Raw genomic sequence first — 21,995 nt, 5'->3', positions numbered from 1 at the left:
ACACGTAATGCAACGTCCAAATTAGATATCTACTTACATGGGTAGTATTAGAAGCTGACAATTTGAATTAATCAACAATAATAGCATTAGCCGCAACAATAACAACAATAATATCAGTATATAATTCCAGGAACAACATCTATACAATTCAACTAACATGGTATGAAAAACAACCTACTTTGACCAAAATTTGTAACCAAAAATGTAGCAGCAGCAATATTACTATCACAATTCAATTATACTATAAACAAAACATACAACACTTAAGATAAACCACTTGCGTACAACAAAAAATGTTAAACAAAATAAAATATGGCAAACTTATCTCATGCATTATTATTGTTGGTGTGTTCCTTGCATTGTAACCTCACTTATTCTTTAAATCAATAACTGCAAAACATGAGATTGTTTACATATATTGATAACAAATTAGTTATTCTTATTCTTACCATAATCATCGTGATCTGCACATTTTAAACAAGAAACTGTGGATAAAATTAGTTACCAATAATAACAAAACTGATAGTGCTCTAAATGATCATATATTTAGTCGCAATATCCTTTCAATATGTAAAGTTTTTAGTTGTAATTGTTCTATTTTTAAGTTGTAATCGTTTAAATAAATAAGTGCGAAGACAAAAGACGAAAATGAAGATATGAAGACGAAAACGTCCAAAATGCTCAAACGTACAAGTTAAACTCCAAGTGATACTAATTATCGATGAATAACGTCTAAATATTGACAAGAGTACAAGCCGCGAAAATCAAAGTACAGGATATTAAATCATACGAAAAGACGTTCGAGAATCCAGAACTGAGACATAAACCGAGTATCAACGTACGAGTCAACGGACCTAAAATTACAAGTCAACTATGCACGAGAATATAATATATATATATATATATATATATATATATATATATATATAATTAATATAAATGATATATATATATTATATATATATTATTATGTCGACAAGAAAATAATAATAATATAATTATAATATATTATAAAAGAAGCCATCGGATGAATTGCAAGTTGATTATATCAACTTGATCAACTTTACACTTTACAGCCAAATTGAATTCTCAATCAATAATTCAACATACTCTTCCAACAAACATACAAATGGAGAATAGTACTTTCATATGGCCTATAAATACAACACGGAGAAGAACCAATTGAGGACACACCTTTTACACCATATCATATATCTCTCTCCCTCTGTATAATATATATATATATATATATATATATATATATATATATATATATATATATATATATATATATATATATATATATATATATATATATATATTATAATAGTTTAGTTTTATATTAGATTAGTTTGGGTAATGTAAAGGTTAATTACGGGTTTTAAAGTCGGAGTTCTGTCCGTGTAGCACTGCGCGATTAATAATCACTGTAAGCTATGTTCTTCTTTTTTAAATTAATGTCTCGTATTTAAGTTATTAGTATGCTTATTTGAGCCGAAGTAATCGTGATGTTGGACTAATTATTAAGACGAGGTTATTGAACTTTGGACCATAATTGGGGTTTGGACAAAAGACCGACACTTGTGGAAATTGAACTATGGGCTATTAATGGGCTTTATATTAACTAAATGATATCTCGTTAATTTAATATAGAGATTTATAATTTGACGTATTTATATATAACCACATACGCTTGACTGGGTACGGTGAGAGGGATATTTATAAATACTAATAATTGTTCATTTGACCGGACACGAGGATGGATTAATAGTCAATGGACTTATTAAAACAGGGGTGAATTACATGCAAGGGAAATTGGTGTAATTGTTAATAAAGTATTAAAACCTTGGGTTACACGCAGTCGATAACCTGGTGTAATCATTAACAATGTATTAAAACCTTATTACAGTTTAAATTCCCAATTAGTTAGAATATTTGACTTCGGGTATAAGGTTAATTTGGCGAAGACCCTCCACTTTATAATTATGACCGATGGACTATTATGGACAAAACTAGATGGACATATCGAATAATCCAGGACAAAGGACAATTAACCCAGGGTAATAATTTAAAATCAAAACATCAAACAATCATGATTACGGAAGTTTAAATAAGCATAATACTTTTATTTCATTTCTTATCGCAATTTTATATACCGTCATTTAAATATCGTTATTTATTTTACACTTTAAATTAAGTTATATATAATATTTTTTGCATTAGCTTTTAATTGTGACTTAAGTTTTAAAATCGACAAACCGGTCATTAAACGGTAAATCCCCATTTTATATATTATTATATATAATTATATATATTTTGTACAAATATAGTTATATAAAAATATAGTGTAAAATAAGCCGTCTCCCTGTGGAACGAACCGGATTTACTAAAAACTATACTACTCTACGATTAGGTACACTGCCTATAGTGTTGTAGCAAGGTTTTGGTATATCCCATCTGTAAATAAAATAAATTAAAACTTGTGTAATTTGTATCGTATTCCTTAATAAAAATAATAGTATTTCGTACGCCTCCGCTCGCACATCAAAAACTTTAATAGGGAAAAGGAAAAAACATAGGCTCATATACGTCTTTAAAATCAAGCTAGAGAAGATGAATCGCCATGGCTGCAATTCGTAGATTGCCTCGCCAAAACACGAACTCATTTTTTCTCATTGCTCAACCCAACTCCCACATATTTATCATCACAGCCTATTTTAGTAAACCTTCTTGAGTTGTGAGTAGTAAAAAATGTTGTCGTTGATGCAAATCCCAAGTCAACAATGGTGTTGTGAATCATGGCAAAGCGTATATTTGTTTACTTCAATCATTTGGCAACAAAGAGACTACCACGTCCTAAGACGGCAACCAAACCACGTGTAGCGGCTGGGATTTCCAAAAACGTTATCGTAAGTACGGAATTCGCATCAGAAATATGTAATCAGTTACCATAGCTGCAACTAACATGTTGCTCTGCCAATAAATGACCGAGAGCACACGTATTTCACCATCACAACCGTTAGTAAGCTGTCAAAATGCAACAAACAAAATATTAGCACGTAGCTCAATTTGGATATAAATCACATTAAGTTGATAGCAAAAACGATTATGAACAAAGGTAAATGCGTGCAAAAACAATCAAACTCAAATAGCATAATTTTGGTTCCAAATAGAATTGCATAGCCCGCAAGCAGCCAATAGAAATGTCTCAACGGCCTGAAAATTCCCCCAAATTATCTACACCTAACCAATAAGGCCAAAGTCTCTCATCTAGGACACTAATTAAAATTTTTAAAGTTCTCTGGTTCCTATCTTTGTTTGCATTGTGAAAGAAAAAAACTATATATATAAATCAAGAATGTCTCCTATTCTCTCCAATCATATTTTGTTTTGAGATGGGCATTTTGGCTACGTTGAGTTAGCTTTTTGTATTTTAACTGAGCTTACCATAAAAATTGATATACTCTAGCAATTCCAATTGCTAAAATAATATTAAACACTGAAGTGTACCTATTATGCATATGCTTAGGCTTATAAAATTGTGTTCTTGTAACTCTTATTGTTGCTTACGCTGGATGGTTCCAATCCTAACTTCAAACAGAATTAAATTTGACCAATCTTGTATACTGCAACAATTACTTTATGATAATTTAACTTAGAGGAACATGTTTTCCAGAATCTGTTTCATCGATTATTGTATATTAAATTAGCGTACATCTGTTGCAATGATTACGCATATAGTTCACAACAACCGAATGTCTGAATCAGAGTAACATCGGTCGCAACAAATCATCAAGCATGCAAGTAAAGAATATTGTTAAAAAAATAATTATACCTTAGATAGCACAATCGACGGAGATAATAATTGCAAGAGTTTGGAACTTTGTCTTCCAAATCCCGAATCACTGGCATGAAATTAAAAACCCTAGAGGTAAATGATAATCGCACAGACAGAAACGTATCCAAAACCGTTTGGTTAAATCGAAATAGGGTGCCACAAAAACATAAACCCTAAAATGAAATTAAATTTCTCCACGAAATCCAAAGATGACAGATAAATTAGGGTTTCTTAAGAAGAATCGATCGTTGTAGATGGCAAGTAGGTTGTAAATCCGTAAATGCAAGTAGGAGAAAAGTTGAGGACATCAAATTGAAAGTGGGGTTTCATACAGGAAGGGGCGATGAGAAATCGGGGACCCTCAAACCCTAATATTCTCTCCAAAAGTGCAATCGATTTATGATGAATTTGATAGTTGGTTGGTATGTTTTGAACTGATTTCATGGGAGAATCTTCAGGAAGTAGAGGGGGGTGGAGGGGGGAACATTGCAACAGTATAACAGTGATTGGTGGGCGCTGTGGCCAATGAGGATGCAGTTTCTTTTACGGGGTTTAGCATATAAATATAATATAATATAATATAATATAAATATAAATTTACTATGATGATAAGTAAAAATGAAGTATTCACATAATCCCAGTACTTTCACCTTCCAGTGAAAGTTCCACAAAACCCTATAAACCCATTTCTCATTTTTCCCAAAACCCTAGCAACTCACACTTAACTCCGGCGACTCAACACCGCCGCCCAAAACCGCCGCCATGTCAGAAGTCGACCTCCACCGTTCAGATAAGAAGAAAAAGAAATCAAAATCAAAAGACACTGACGCCACCACCGAAACACCAGCCGCCGCCACTGACACCGCCGATTACCTAATCAAACCACAAAGCTTCACACCATCAATTGACACCTCCGATTGGCCTATTCTTCTCAAAAACTACGACCGATTAAACGTACGAACCGGCCACTACACTCCACTTCCGTCCGGCTACTCGCCGCTTAAACGGCCGCTCGCTGAATACATCAGGTACGGTGTTATTAACCTAGATAAACCTGCTAACCCTAGCTCACATGAAGTTGTTGCCTGGATTAAACGGATCCTCCGGGTTGAAAAAACGGGTCATAGCGGTACACTTGACCCGAAGGTTACTGGTAACTTAATTGTTTGCATTGATAGAGCCACTAGGTTAGTTAAATCACAACAAGGTGCAGGAAAAGAGTATGTTTGTGTTGCTAGGTTACATTCTGCAGTCCCTGATGTTGCGAAAGTAGCTAGGGCGCTCGAGACGTTAACCGGTGCCGTTTTTCAACGTCCGCCGTTGATTTCCGCGGTTAAACGGCAACTTAGGATTAGGACTATTTATGAAAGTAAGTTGTTAGAGTATGATGCTGATAAACATTTAGTTGTGTTTTGGATTTCGTGTGAGGCGGGAACTTATGTAAGGACTTTGTGTGTTCATTTGGGGTTGATTTTGGGGTGTGGTGGGCATATGCAGGAGTTGAGGAGAGTTAGGTCTGGGATTATGGGTGAGAAAGATAATATGATTACAATGCATGATGTTATGGATGGTCAATGGATGTATGATAATTATAGAGATGAAACGTATTTAAGACGTGTGATTATGCCATTAGAGGTGTTGTTGACTAGTTATAAGAGGTTAGTTGTGAAGGATTCGGCTGTGAATGCGATTTGTTATGGTGCAAAGTTGATGGTTCCGGGGTTGTTGAGGTTTGAGAATGGGATTGAGAATGGGGAAGAAGTTGTGTTGATGACGACGAAAGGGGAAGCGATTGCGTTGGGGATTGCGGAGATGACGACTGCGGTGATGGCGACGTGTGATCATGGTGTTGTTGCGAAGATTAAGCGGGTTGTAATGGATAGAGATATGTATCCGAGGAAATGGGGGTTGGGGCCCACGGCTTCGATGAAGAAGAAGTTGATTAGTGAAGGGAAGTTGAGTAAGCATGGAAAGGCGAATGAGAATACGCCCGCTGAGTGGTTGAGGAATGTTGCGGTTCCGACTGGCAGTGATTCGGTGGTTGCACCGGAGAAGACTGTGGTGGAAGTTGATGGTGAGAAGAAAAGGAAGAAGAAAGATAAGGACGATGTGGAAACGCCTGTTTTGAAGAAAATGAAGGTTGAAGTGGAAGAAAAAGAGGTGGAAGGTGAGACTAGTGAGAAGAAGAAGAAGAAAAAAAAGAAGAAAGATGGTGACGTGGCGGTTGAAACGGAGAATGGAGATGAAGAGAAGTCTGAGAAAAAGAAGAAGAAAAAGAAGGATAAGGATGTTGAAAATGGAGGTACTCCTGAAGAAGGAACTAAAAGCGAGAAGAAAAAGAAGAAGAAGAAGAAAGATGCAGAGGACGAGTAGATATAGTAATAAAGATGGTTGCTTGAATCTTGACTTGAAGGTCTTGAATCATGGTTTCAATGGTGAACATCTTTGCATATTTTTGTAGTGATGGAGCTGAATTCGGATCTTTATTTGTTTTGCTTTATTACTGCTTTGTTTTTAATAGATGTATTGATGGTTTTGGTTACCTGTTGAACTTGAACTTGTCTTGTAATCTATGATATGATCATCCCTACAGTTTTGATATTTCATTAAGCTTTTATGATGCAGTTATATTGCTATGTTATTAGTTTATGTTGCTCTGTCACAAACCTTTTGTGACATTCTTCAGCTTAAGTTTCCAAATGTTATTCTTAGTGATGAAGTTTTCTGAACTGTGGAGACAAATTTTCCAATTAACGATGGTGGTGATCCGATCGGTTATTCGGATCTTTTTGGTCGTTGGTGATGGTTTTAATCATCGAAAAATAATTGGAGAAGATGATCGAACTGAATGTGGTTGAAGTCTAAGATCCTGCCTTGTATGGCTCTGTATTTTGAAGTCTGTAACATAATTTAGGTATTTTTAAGTTTCTAATATTTTAGTGATTTTAGATGTAAAAATAATTATTTTGGTTTTTAACAAGCAATGGATCATCGAAGCCGAATTAGGCTTCACATTTGAACGCATCTTACAGAAAGTTATTTAAGCCTTTAAGGAGCCATATATGGGCCCCATTTATTGGGCCTTTGTACAATGGTTTAGGGCCTAGCCCAAGACTAAATATAAAGCCACAAGCCACCAAGATATTAGCTCATTATCAAATATCAATAACTTGAAGTTTAACCTCGACATTTTATATACAGTAGTAAACTAGTAGTCTTATAACATAACCACTCATTCACTTTTTCCACTCATATAACTCACATATACTTCACATAAGTGTGTGTAGAGAAAAACAATATGTAATGGGTGTTGGACAAGTTATCAATTTAAGTTACAAACTACAGTATATAAAACATAAAACATTAATTAAAGTACTGTTATGTAGTTGTAACCAAAAAATAGATTTTAAAAGTTAAAAATAAAATGAAGTTGCATATAACATGGTTGAAGTCATGGAGTGTAAAAACATAGTAGTAATTTGATGGTGTGTGCTCAGCAAGTGGCACGCCTAATAAGGCCAACCGTACCTGAATTTCGTGGCCCACTTCAAATTTTATACGGAGTATACGTAACTTTCAACCTAATCTCGAGACATATAGGGTGCGTTTGATAAAAATGAATGCTTTAGCGTTAAATGGTTCAGAATCTGAATGATTCAAAGTTTGTTCTGAATGAAAATAAGCTGTTTGATAATCATTTAGAATGAACGATATAAACTGAGTAAAATTACTTTATCATTTAGAATGAATGGTTCAGCATTCAACACTGACCATTCCATTAAGAGGCAAACAAACGCACCCATAGTCTCCTGAATTGTCACGTCTCCCAGCTGTTAATCTCGTATTGACCATACCATATTAACATAAAAACATATTTATATAGATTTATTATAGATATTTACTTTTGTAAATAACGTTTAATGAGATATAAATTCACAATTTACGATAGTAGCTAATTCATATATAATGACAACCCTTTATTTCGTTAAATAAGCTGGAAGAGGTTTTATAAAAAAGGCAAAAGCCATCAAAAATACACCACAAGTTCACTAGAAACTTATATACAAAAGATAGCTCGAACAAAAAATCAGAAGGGTGTGTCTAAGGATAACAACAAACAAAAGGCAGGGTTTGGTGTGGGAAAACCAAAGCAAAAATTGGTCTATAGGCCAAAGAAGAGTGTGACTCAAAGTGATAAGAATGATGGATTGCCGAAGGTTGCAAAGGGTGATAAAAGAGGTTCGGATATTGGAACAAGTAAGGGATCTCAAGTGAATACTCAAAATTCGTTTGGAGCCCTGAATCAGGATGCGTATAACCTAATTGATGAACCGAGTGATGTTGAGTCTGATAAAGAGGAAACGGCTGAATTCATGGTGGGTAAAGATGTCATTAAGGCAACAACTACGTTTGGCATGAAAAAAGGATGGTTGTAGTTGTTGAGTCCTTGTCTAGGTGTGTAGGTAGGTGTCCTTGTGTTTGATAGTCCTTGGTGTTTTTAGGTCTAGCTTGTTTTGTGGTTGTTTGTGAGGCCGTAAGGCACGCTTTCGGTCGTTGTTCTCCTTTGTATTTTTTATTATTTTTTATAAAAAATATTCACCGGGTAAAACCCATTACCCAAAAAAAATAACACCTCAACCATTTTGTAGAATAATGTTTAGTTTTTTTTTACTATAGTTTAAAATCCGTTTTACATCATACGTAGTACTGTGGAGTGCGGAGTATATCTTATGTTTTCCTAACAAATGGACATTATTATTCATTTTCATTGTAATTTTATATGGGAGGGACAATACATCATAAGATATACCTAATGAATATGGATAGTGATATATCCACCACACTTTTTGATATATCCACCACAAATATGCAGTAACAGTTTGTACAGTACAATCTATTAATGCATATTTTGTGGTGGATATATCAAAAAGTGTGTTGGATATATGATCACCCAATGAATATGTTTGCAACACATGACAATTATTAATTAACCCATTTCAAAAGCCCATTATTCACCATGAAACGTCTAATCTTGTAATCAATCAACACTTGCAACTTATTGGTGTTTCTTCTAATATGTCACGCTTTTATTATACTAAATAGTACTTGTATATGATACATGATCCTTTAAGGGGCAAAAGTCACGACCCATCAAATTTTAGAGACAATAGTGTAATTTTATTACAAAGTGAAGTTAGTTTCTTTATACCTTTTTATCGCACGTTTATTTACATAATACTAAAAATCATTTAATTTGTTGTGTATAACAAAATATATTACAGTAATAAATGTATTAAAATTCCGTTACTACTACATATAGATATAGTAGTATTTAGCCTAACATATAATGAACGATAAATCTATGATGAAAACTTAAAGGGTTCCTAATTTTTTTTTCTTTCTAAAGTTAATTATATTAAATTGGTACTTTAGTATAATTATTTATTTCTAAAAAATTATTTTTAAAAATATATGAGGTTTAATACTTAAATTAAGTAGTGTCTTATTAATTTAAAGATTTTGTAAAAAAAATATGGAGTAAATAATAATAAAAAAATTAACTAAAGGAGAAGAAATTGATTTAAACTGAAAAAATAGAATATAGGACGAAACATAATAATGGAAGATCGTATATGTGGGTCACATATTTTGATCGTAACAGTTTGAAAATTGAATTTAGATCCCTTTGGTAATCTGTGTCAATAATGAATATGTACTTATACTTATTGAAGTCACGTGACATGCATTTTCTTTAGAAGTGATATTTTTTCAAACTATTTTTAGACTCATCTAATGATCGTTTGTTTGCCTCTCATTGAAATGATTCAGCGCTGAATGTCGAATTATTCAGAATTTAGTGTGTTTGTTTCTAATTTCTGAATGACATGTGGTGCTGAATGGTTCAGGATTCAGTGTTGAACCATTCAGAGTTGAAATACACTCTTAATCATCAAGCATCTAATTTTTCTGTAATATCATTTTCAAATCATATTCAAAATGTTTAACCAACAAGTATATTGCATTTTTTATTCATGTAACACGTTAATAAGGTAACTTTATTCAATTCATATCGTTCATTTAAAATGATTATCAAACAACTCCCACCTGGCATGCCTCTCGAGTTTTGTTTACAAGGTCTTTTGGCTCTACTATTCGAGGCAACAACAAGCGTCGATTTTGTGGCGTCTTGAATGCCGCTTAGAGCCTAAATTAATTTTTCAGGCAGGTTTAAATACCCATGGAAATTTGATTTCTACCATTTTCATGGCGTATCTTTTCTACTTTTACTTTTTATTTATTTATTTATCCTTATTTATTTCTATTTTTTTATTTTTATTTTTATTTTTATTTTATTATTATTATTAATTTTTATTTTTTTTATATATAGAGGCCGGAGGTCCGCACGGAAGCAATCTCTCTACTCTGGGGTAGGGAGAGGGATGACTTTCTCTTCATGTGGGTAGAGAATTTTTCTCGACTCGTGGATAGAGAAACGACTTCTCCTCTATTCTATGATAGAGGAAGGATTGTCTACATCTCACCTCCCCCATACCTCGCATATGCGGGATTGGATTTTTTTGTTGTTGTTGTTGTTGTTGTTGTTGTTGTTATTTTCATTCAGAACAAATTTTATTCAAAGGTTCCGAACCATTTATATTCTGATCCAATTAGCGCAAAATCATTTAGTTTTATCAAACGCACCCTAAATTTCTTATATCTACACTAGGGTCAATTTAATTTTCAATTAAATAGTTCTTAATTTAATAAGTAAAATTGTTTCTTTTTTTACTTAATCTGCAAATTTATCTCTTTCTATAAGACATTGAATCAAAAATCCCTCCAAAAACAAAAGCAAATAGAAACACAACTTAATATAGAAAAAAAAAGTAAACAACAATTTTACTTATTTAATTAAGAACTATTTAATACACGGAAAAAAAAAAAGTAAATTGAATAATGTCTTGCACCAATATTTTGCTACAATTGATTGGAGTGTTATTTTTTGAATATAGTATCAAAAGATAGTGGATATGTAATTTTGGAGGTTGGAAATATTAATATCAACTCCCTCTTTAGAAAGATAGAAGGTTTTTCTATATTCGGACTAGTCGAAAAACACACAATTCGACCTCATATTCTGATATATGTAGTCCAACAAAGCTACTCCCTAATTGTTTTCAACTCGTCCCGGATCATCACCTCTGTCTTTCTTCAGTCAATATCTCATACACCAACGAAACCTCCATCAATTATTTTACTCCGTACTATTTATCAGTTCTAAGTTGGTACTTTTCTTTTCTCATAATTTTGATTTTAACAATTCATGTTCATATACATATTAATTGAGAAGATAACACTAGATATATCGATCTATTTGAAACTACCTATTGAAGACAACATTAACAAAATAAACAACCAAAACTTACATCTTCGCATAACACAAACTCTAAGAAATTCATCAAAAAGTAAATCGTCTACTTCATTTTACAGTGAGAGTTGACTACATGATGAAAACCATGAGCATCTCTAAACCCGTAAAATGATATAACCCACCAAACGCGTTAAGTATTTTACGCCTAAGTACAAAATAAAGCGATCAAGGGACATTAAAACATTGAAATAGTCGAGACCCGAGTGACCATGAGTAAAATATCAAGTTCATCCATTGAAACAGTTTTATTTTAGTTTATTGTATTTATTAAATTAAACAAAAATTTTATTATAAAAACTCTTTTACTAAACCAACCAAATAGCTTATACATCACATTACGTAACATGATTAATATTAAAATTAAAATTAAAACACAAGTTAAAACAACAGGTTAATTAACTAGAACACATGGACACAATTAATTTAATTTACTAATTAGGCCAATACCATTTCTTGAATTTATATGCGATGTTGTTGCAACTGTAACAGTCTAGAATAAGCTCCATCACATCCTCTGCCCAATAGTTCACTATGGCTACCTTGTTCAACGATTCGCCCGTCTTGAACCACACCGATATTATCCACACCTCGTATGGTCGATAATCGATGAGCCACAAGAACCGTGGTTCGACCTCTCATGAGTCGTTCGAGTGCTTCTTGTAGCACACACTCGGATTCAGCATCTAGAGCACTAGTCGCCTCGTCTAGCAGTAGTATTGTCGGGTTTTTAAGAACAGCCCGAGCTATTGCTATTCGTTGCTTTTGGCCTCCCGAAAGTTGAACACCTCGTTCGCCTACTGGCGTATGATACCCTTGAGGCAAACCGCTAACGAACGTATGCACATTTGCTGCACGGGCCGCTTCAATAACTTCAACTTCAGTAGCTTCGTCTTTACCATAAGCAATGTTTTCCATTATGCTAGCTGCGAATAGGGCTGGTTCTTGTTGAACCAGTCCAATTTTGGCCCGAAGGGCCCTTAGATTTAACCGTCTTATATCTTTCCCATCAATCATAACCTTACCAACGTTCGGGTCATAAAAACGCTCAATTAGTCCAATGATGGAACTTTTGCCCGAACCACTAGCTCCTACGAGCGCTTGGCTCTGGCCAGCTCGGATTCTAAGACAAAGGTCCTTGAATACCATCACATCTGGTCTTGAAGGGTATGAAAAGTCAACATGGGATAACTCAATATCACCCCTAATTGTGTTAAAGGGTTCGGCATCCGGGTCGTCTGGGTCGATTCGAGTCGATCTATCGAGAATCGCAAATACGGACCCGATGGCTTCACCGCCTCTGATGATTTCGGGCGCAAGGCTAACGGTCTCGGCTACTGAGTTTGCGGTAATGACTAAAACCACAAACACTTTGATAACTTTCGAGAACGTGGATAACCCTTCTTTAACGAGGTGCACCCCGTACCATAGGATTAGAGCTTCAGATGTAAAAAGAGCTAGTTGTGAGATCCCGAATAGCATGCCCGAAAACTGACTTCTGCGAAGACTTTGGTTTTGTGGGACCCGAAGTTCGTCAGAGAACAAGGAGAGAATCTTGTCTTGTGCATTGAAGGCTGCAATTGTTCGAATGTTACTTACGCCTTCCCCTGCGATCATACTGGTCTTCGCGTGCGCCTTTGCTGTGTCCCCAGCAAATCCTTTAAGTGAAAGTTGCTGTAAAATACAAATTTGATCATATTAATTAACCAATAACATAGCAAACATTATCTTATTATTATTATTATTATAATCATTGTCAAGAAGAACATGTTAAGCTGTTTTTATTCACCTAAGGTGCTAGGATTAAGTGATAAGAATTTGTTTAAGACAACCTTTAAGGTGATTAGTACTCTAATTAAACTTCTTAATTTAATCCAGATAGTAGTATTTGTAAACATAGATACCAGCAGTCTTGTTTTTAGAGTTGTGGCCCACAAGCCCAGGCTTTTAAAAGGATGTATGCTAAAACGAAAGGGACAGTACTAGTAATCTTGAAAAGTGCAAAAAAATTAAAATAAAAGGGTAGCACCATGAAAAATGGGCCCTTGAGAAATAAAAGGGTACAGGACAAAAGAAACAGATGGTAACAACTCTAATGGATTTTAGGTTGGTTGTATGCTATAATCCAAAACACTGTTCAAAAAAATAGAGGGGTAGAAAGGTCAATGTTATAGTAGTACAGTAGTACCCTTAAATAGACAAGAAGGCTGTGTGAATGTAAATGTGCAGTCCAAAACGACACAGGAATAATGAATTAGTGAATGCCATATGCATTTTCTGACATATTTCAACCTCCCCTTATTTATTTTTTATTATTATCTTTTTTTTCAACCTCCCCTTATTGATATTCACAAATGAGACACTAAAAAGTGAAGGCCAGATGTTAATGTTACTTTATAAGAATACAGTAGAGCATATAGCCATAGATCACGGGCTAACAATCTTTGATCTTATACGGAGTATTAATTGTTGAAATATGACTGTCAATTTGTCACTGAATTGTTGTCAGGGTACCTTTAGTACTACTCAAATTTGAGAAACAAATTCAAATATTATTCTAGAAAAAGATTTGTTATATAGTATTCGTTTTTTTGACAAAAAAAAAAAAAAAAAATAAAAAAAAAAATAAAAAAAATTCAAATATTAGTTACATTGAACATACTCTTAAGGTGATCTTTTATTAATTTACATTTTTATAATACACGGATTATAGCTGAAATTACTTTGCATTGTTTAGGAACATAACTGAAATTTGCTCTTAAGGTCTTTGCAGTATGCTAAACTAAATTTGACTATTAAATATGACTATATGGATAAGAGATTATAAAACAATGATCAGGTTAATGAGTATACTAATAATTATCATAGATATATGCTAAAATTCTTGTAAAAGATTTTGAAAAGATGTAACCTAGGAGAAATTTATGTCAAGTAGGTTGACAAAGTATGCAAAAGTTTAGTGGCTCAAGAAATTAAAAAAAAAAAAAAAATTAAGTGGGCATTGATTTTGATGTTATTAGATAAGAGAATCTTTTATAAGAAAATTTGAACTTCCTGTTTTTGTATGCAACAGATTTTATAATATTATAATTAAACTGAATTAGAGGAAGCACGTGTAATATACCAGAGTTGTGCCACTTTTACTATACACTAGTTGTCGTTACTGGTATTAATATTCGATTGTTAATGTTAATTTAATAATTAGTTTTATAATTAAGTTTAATTAATTAGTAGCACGTACGTACGTACCTGAGCAAAATATGCCAGGACAAGAAGAGGGAAGGTGCCGAGAATGAGAAGAGAGACCCTCCATTCAACTATGAATGCAACTACAAATGATGTAAGAAGTGATGTCATGTTTTGTAATATAACCGCAATTCGCTCGGCTATAGCAGACTTTACATCCGCTGCATCTGTGGCTAACCGGTTTGCAACTAGACTCGAGTTATGATCCTCTTCGTCGTACCATCCAACTTCATTCCTCAGTATTGCTGCACAAAAAAAAACATGATCAAAATTATCAACATGATAGCTTGATAGTCAATGATGTTCTTTGAAATTTTTGAGGATCTAAAAGATAGTATTCAAATTATATGTACTCTGTATTAAACATAAATTTTTAGTCCCTACGTCCCCAAAAAAACTGTACCATTTGACTTTCAAAAGTCATTCTTACATCCAGGGTTCAAAAGTCAAACCGAGACCGTTATTTTGGGACAGTGAAATACTTAAGTAACAAAATGGTCAAGTTTAGTACATCATGGTGTAATTAAGTTTAAAAAGAAGTACCTGCAAGCATCATTCTTCTTACTCTTGTAGTGAGATTTTCGCCCATAATGCTAAAGAAGTAATGCTGTATTAAATAAGCAATGACTGCATATAAACCGGCTCCAACGTAGATGAACACGCATTCCTTAGTTTTGCTTTCCATTCTAGCAGGATTAGTGTAGTAAAACACTTCAATCATATTACTCATAACAATGGCAAATGTGGGCCCAATAAAACCCGAAAGAATTGATCCAACAGCACCCATAATCGAGTACGGCCATTCAGGAGCGTTCATTTTCAAAAGTCGTAAAAAGTATCCGCTCGGTGCAGGATTTTTTCTATCGGTTTCAGCATTGGAGATCATTTCAATACGACCATCAGCACCAGTGCTGTACTGATAACTCAAGTTTCTTAAGCTTCCAGATCTAAGACTAAGAGACTTTGTTGACAACGAATGACTTAAACGTGTTGAACGAGTGCGACGGGTCGAAGGATTTGAAAAATCTCGATTTCCCGCCATTTCTTGGAATCTGATTAAAGAAGCGTATGCTCCGGGTTTTGAAATTAGTTCTTCGTGGGTCCCGGTCTCGATAACTTGTCCTTGTTGAATCACTGCTATTGAATCAACGTTTCGTATGGTAGAGAGACGATGAGCAACCACAATGGTTGTTCGACCGATCATTAAACGATCTAAAGCTTCTTGCACGACGTTTTCAGAACCGGAATCGAGTGCGCTCGTTGCCTCATCAAGGAGTAAGATTTTCGGGTCCTTTAACATTGCTCTAGCTATCGCGATTCTTTGTTTTTGACCACCAGATAATTGCACTCCTCGTTCGCCCACCTAAATTTATCAACTTGTTAACGTATAGTTTTGTAAACTTTGTTGTTTCAAAGATTTTGAATGGATACGAACCTGAGTGTTGTAACCGTTTGGAAGCAGAGTGATAAAACTATGAGCGTTGGATGCTGACGTTGCAGCTTCCACATCAGCCATTGTTGCATCAGGTTTTCCATAAAGTATGTTCTCAAGTATAGTGGTGGCTAAAAGTGCAGGTTCTTGGTTCACGAGACCAATTTGATCACGCAACCATCTTAGTTGCAGTGTCTTTATGTCCACATTGTCTAGCAGTATTTGGCCTGTGTATTCATTTAATTTAAAAACAATTAAAAGGATAACATAAGCATATAAAAAAAAGGTTTTTTCTAACGATCGTTAACGTGCTTAAAGTCATTGTACAATTTAGTAACTGCCATTTAATAGTCAGATGTAACTACTATGTAAAAATTTTAAGCACGTTAATGACAGACCTTAGGGCTGTCATTAGAAAAATCTAAAAAAACAAATATAAGATACATTCAAATGACATTATCAATTATTCACCTTGATTTGGATCATAAAAGCGTTCGATCAAAGAAACAACAGTACTTTTCCCAGATCCACTGCCACCAACGACAGCCACCGTCTTTCCAGCCGCAAAGAAAATGGAAAAATCTCTAAAAATAATGACATCCGGTCGTGAAGGGTAACTAAAAGTTACGTCCTTAAACTCAATATTTCCTTTGACCTCAGTTAAACACTTCCCATCTGTAGCGTTTTGAGCAATAGCAGGATTTTGCTTGATAATCTCAAGCAACTTGTATCCAGCCGATTTCCCTTTGCTAAATGCTCCAAGATTCGAAAACGACTGCCCTAAACTCCTGTTATATTAACCATTAACCACTTACATTAATAACCTGATTTACCTTGTTAAACAAGGAAACAATGATATTATAGAATCTTACATGCCACCAACAATGGCAGAGAAAATGGCGGTAAATGCCTTTCCACCATCAGTTTGACCGTTTCTAATAAACACGCCTGCGTACCAGAACACAAGTGCCCAAGACATGCAAGCTATTCCATAAGTACATCCCAACCCTAAACCCTTAGCCATCCCGGCCTTATAACCGAGCTTCAGCGTATGTTGTATCGCATCTGAATATGAGTTAAGCGCTTTAGTCTCACCAACATATGAATACACAGTCCTAACATGTGCAATAGCCTGTTCATAACAAACCAACTTTTAATACACATCACACATAAACATAACACATCTATGATCAATTTAGTCAAGCTAAAATTAATTTAAATTTACAAATAGAAAAATACATTAATATTATTATTTATTTTTTTCAAAAACCACATGTGCAGTGGCGGAACATGAACCTGGATACAGATGAGGCGCGTGTAAAAATTTAATAAATTCTTCATTGTCAGCAGGGGTAAACACTAAAAAAACCTTATTTTTTGGTAATTTCTTTTTTTTAGCATAAGATTTTTTTCCCGTTAAATCCACGGGAGAATACCCTTTTGGGTAACACTATGTTCACATGTGCATCATATGTGATCATTGATCTAGTTGGTTGTTAATTAACTAACTACCACACTACGGAAACATAGGCCAAAAGTTAAGGGGTGAAAGTAAAGAGAGTCCTTTAATATTATTGCAACGCATGCTTCTACTTATATTATTATATATGATACAAAGAATGTGAAAATACAACTACAGTAGCACTGGTACCCACAAATTTAATAATTGCTAAAATGATAAAAGTAAACATAACAAAAGAAAAATATCCTACCTCTTCAGCAATAATCCCGGCATTCGCATACGATTCGCGGCTCTTCGAAGTAAGACCGGTGAGTGTATATGCATATAAACCACCAGCAAATGCAATTCCAGGTATAACAGCAATACTTAAAAGAGCAAGTTTCCAAGCTGATACAAAACCAACCACCAATCCCGCCAAAAATGTTGATAGGTAATGTATAAAATTCCCTACCTAAAATTCGAATAAAGCATTAAATTCTGTACTTCTATAAATTTCAATCAACAAAATCTTCAAAGATGCTGTTTGACCGGCGGACGTTAACATATACAAGCTAACATGCGCTGATATCCGCGCACGGTAATCAGTAAATGATAAAATGCGCCGATGAACTCTTAACAATTTAAAATTACCTTTTCGCTAATGGCGTCTTGAACAAGGAGCGTATCTGTTGATATACCAAATACAATATCTCCTGTACGTGCATCTGTATCGTAAAACCCTACGTCTTGTTTTAATACTGCTTCTAAATACCTTTTTCTCAACGCACTCACTTGCCGTTCTCCGGTATACATCCAGCATGCAATTTCTGCTCATTTTTAATTAATTAATTAAATTAATTAATCGAATAATAATAAGGATTGATTATATTATATTATATTGATGGAGAGGAGATGGAGATTTGTGCTAATTAAACTATTAAATTATTAATATTAATTCAGTATGTGACATGAAAAGAATGGCAGCCACGTGAGCTTGATCTGAAAGTGAACTGATTATAAATAAATATTTTAATTTATATAATATAATTTGAGTAATAATAATAATTACATACACAAATTGTTTACAAAAATTAAATAAAAAATATAGAGAAAATAACGGATCAAGGTTTAGCTCACCTGCATATGATGAGACACATACCACCAGCCCTAGGTATACAAAATACAACGCATACTGCATTTCAAAATTAATTTATCAGATCTAAATAAATTGTATATTAATGATTTAATTTATTTAATTAAAATTATATGAAGAGTGAATTAGTACTACCTTAGAGACTTCATGAACCATGGCGCTTAAATCAGACTGCTGTTTACCAAAACCATTGACCATATTACCAAATAATAAGAAGAAAAATGGCATTGAAGATCCATGAACAATGGCACCGATGCTACCGGAGATCATGAGAATGTAATCGTATTTATCAGCAAATGAAAACAGCTGGTAAAACGGCAGCGTTTGGTCCTTTTTCTTCTCCGCCGGTGCCGGCATTTTCTTCTCCGGTTCCGACATTGTGACTGAACCGGCGAGCTCCGGTTGTGTACGGAAATTTGTTTATGAAGAAAGAAGATGAATTGCCATGAAAAAGTGTGTGTGAGTTGAGTGAGATACTGAGATATGACTTGTGGTCAAACAAGGTGAGGTTGGTTAGTTATATAAGAGCTTAACTATGGTTGGGTTAAAGGATGGTATACGGGGTTAAAAATGTAAAAACACGCTTTTTTAATATGTTACTTTTACTGGGTACTAATGTACGAAGTACTATACTGCTATTGGACCTGATCGTGTAAATCTGATCGGACCCGACGACCCGATTCATATTAATTTTGTCCGCGTGCGATTCTGGTTTCATTAAAGAAAAATGCGTTGTCACATGGGTAATTGATTATGTTTAATGCATTATCACATGGTGCTCTCTTTTACAAATAAATTTTTAGATTTGTATTAGTTTCATCTGTTGTTTGTAAATGATTCTATGATTCTATGATTGTATGTTGTATTTCTTTTTTGAAATAGTTTCATTTGTTATGGTCAAGTTCAATTGTTATTATTGTTGTTTTTAAATAAGTCTCTAATTGTTGTAACATTTTGATCTTCAAATCTTTTTGATTTTTTTTTTTTTTTTTTTTTTTTTGCTGTACAATTTTTTTTACAAATATATGATTTTTGGACCAGGCCCTTGGGTACTTGATAGACTTACGATATGGGCTTTTTTTCCGCCCAATAGACTCCCTTTCATCAATCCAGCTACGAATGTGTGTTTATAAATTTTTTTTTTTTTTTTGGTTAACGAGGGAACCCGCCCCGCAACACTCACATTGGAGCCCTACGGACCGGTAAACCCTCGGGTACCCGAGCCCCCAGGCTTACCCGGATCCCAGATGAAGCATCCTCAGGTGAGCTTCCTTTTTGAACGAAATGGCTTCGCCAAGATTCGAACCCTGGTGGCTCCCCTCACAGGAAGTCCTGGTGGCCATCCAAGCTATGCCCGGATGGTTATGTGTGTTTATAAATGACTATTGACTAGTTAGTTTATATCATTTAAACCGATTGAATATAAGATTTTGATTTGATTCATTAAATTGAGTACATATAAGATTTCTATACACCACCAACTTTCACTCCAACATTATAAAATATATTTTAAATTATTTTTTAATGGCAGTTTTAGCATCGAATACTCTCATTTGTCACTCACACACGCGTTAGGAGAAAACTCATCGCACACCTTCACGTGGCTTTGACATACACCTCAACTCCACGAACCCAGTGTGTAGAGACCCGTCCTAAACCATCCGGACGAAGTCCATATCGATTATAAACGATTCACAACAGTTGATTACATCGCGAGGTACTTGACCTCTATATGATACATTTTACAAACATCGCATTCGTTTTTGAAAAGACAATCTTTAATTACATCGAAAGTTGACGGCATGCATATCATTTCATAATATATCTAACTATAATTGACTTAATAATAATCTTGATGAACTCAACGACTCGAATGCAACGTCTTTTGAAATATGCCATGAATGACTCCAAGTAATATCTTTAAAGTGAGCAAATGCACAGCGGAAGATTTCTGTATTACCTGAGAATAAACATGCTTTAAAGTGTCAACCAAAAGGTTGGTGAGTTCATTAGTTTAACATAAATAATCATTTCCATCATTTTAATAGACCACAAGATTTTCATTTCTCATAAACATACGTCCCATGCATAGAGACAAAAATATCATTCATATGGATTGAACACCTGGTAACCGACATTAACTAGATGCATATAAGAATATCCCCTATCATTCTGGAAAACCCTTCGGACATGATATAAACAAAACGAAGTACTAAAGCATCCGGTACTTTGGATGGGGTTCGTCGGGCCCATAGATCTATCTTCAGGATTCGCGTCAATTAGGGTGTCTGTTCCCTAATTCTTAGATTACCAGACTTAATAAAAAGGGGCATATTCGATTTCGATAATTCAACCATATAATGTAGTTTCAATTACTTGTGTCTATTTCGTAAAACATTTATAAAAATTGCGCATGTATTCTCAGCCTAAAAATATAAAGGGTAAAAAGGCAAATGAAACCCACCTAATGTATTTTGTAGTAAAAATACATATGACGACATTGAACAACTGAACAATACAGGGTTGGCCTCGAATTCACGAACCTATATCATGTATATATATATTGACACATAATATTGTAATTGAACAATGTTGTATATATATATTTATTATAACATTTTATTAAATTGTAACTTATGGTTATAGATATATAATGTGTTGAATTCAATATTTATATATGTGTTTATTACTACTTATAATATCTTAAAATATTTTTATACAATATATGTAATTTAGTTATTATTACATATTTCATATGAAAATATAGTATGTAATATACTTTTTACATACAAGTCTCTTTTGTTTGAAAAATTAATCTTTATAATACTATTAAGGTAAAGATATTAATACCTATGATAAAGATGATAGTTTTACCAATATTGATTCTCTTAATAATAATATAGTTGTAAAAATAATAATTTTTAATAATAATGCTAATAATGATAATGATAATATTAATAATAGTAGTACTTATGTTAATAGTGATAATAATAATAATAATTATAGAGATATCTATTTTGTTAATTATGATTATAAGTTTAATTATAACCATTCTAATAATCATATTAATAATAGTAATAGTAATAATAGTTATACTAGTAGTAAAATGTTAAAATTATATTTTAAATGATATTAGTAAACACACTAGTAATAATAATATTCGTATTTGTATCTATAAATGGGTTTCTATCATACATCATACATTTGTAGTAATACTTATCTTAATAATTATAAAACTAATAATAGTAATAATAATAAATATAATAATGATAATAATAATAATAAAACTTATAAGTATGATAATAACAATAACTATATTACTAGTAATATTAATCATAACAACAATAGTAATAATAATCTTGATAATAATAATAATAATCAATATTAATAAGGAAAACTACCTCACAATGAAAGAGTCCCAAAAAAAGAATAAAGATGCCTACGCACGGGCTCGAA

At 33.6% G+C, this 21,995-nt stretch overlaps 2 protein-coding genes across 2 annotated transcripts; one reads left to right on the top strand and one right to left on the bottom strand.

Annotated features, from left to right (window-relative positions):
• Positions 1-4,510: 4,510 nt before the first annotated feature.
• LOC139861815 (H/ACA ribonucleoprotein complex subunit 4-like) lies at positions 4,511-6,420 on the top strand. The gene has a single exon (XM_071850339.1). The coding sequence runs from the start codon at positions 4,601-4,603 to the stop codon at positions 6,209-6,211; it is 1,611 nt and encodes a 536-aa protein (XP_071706440.1). The 5' UTR covers positions 4,511-4,600; the 3' UTR covers positions 6,212-6,420.
• A 5,177-nt stretch (positions 6,421-11,597) lies between these two features.
• Positions 11,598-18,917, bottom strand: LOC139862095 (ABC transporter B family member 19-like). The gene is made up of 10 exons (XM_071850644.1): positions 18,675-18,917; positions 18,524-18,578; positions 18,038-18,213; positions 17,658-17,858; positions 16,818-17,077; positions 16,417-16,733; positions 15,949-16,172; positions 15,057-15,876; positions 14,517-14,758; positions 11,598-12,941 (listed from the first exon to the last, which is right to left on the bottom strand). The coding sequence occupies exons 1-10, from the start codon at positions 18,915-18,917 to the stop codon at positions 11,730-11,732; spliced, it is 3,750 nt and encodes a 1,249-aa protein (XP_071706745.1). The 3' UTR covers positions 11,598-11,729.
• Between the last annotated feature and the right edge of the window lie 3,078 nt (positions 18,918-21,995).

This window comes from Rutidosis leptorrhynchoides, chromosome 8 (assembly GCF_046630445.1).
Source record: "Rutidosis leptorrhynchoides isolate AG116_Rl617_1_P2 chromosome 8, CSIRO_AGI_Rlap_v1, whole genome shotgun sequence".
Classification (NCBI taxonomy): Eukaryota; Viridiplantae; Streptophyta; class Magnoliopsida; order Asterales; family Asteraceae; genus Rutidosis; species Rutidosis leptorrhynchoides.
This window is presented reverse-complemented; position numbering and strand designations above follow the sequence as displayed.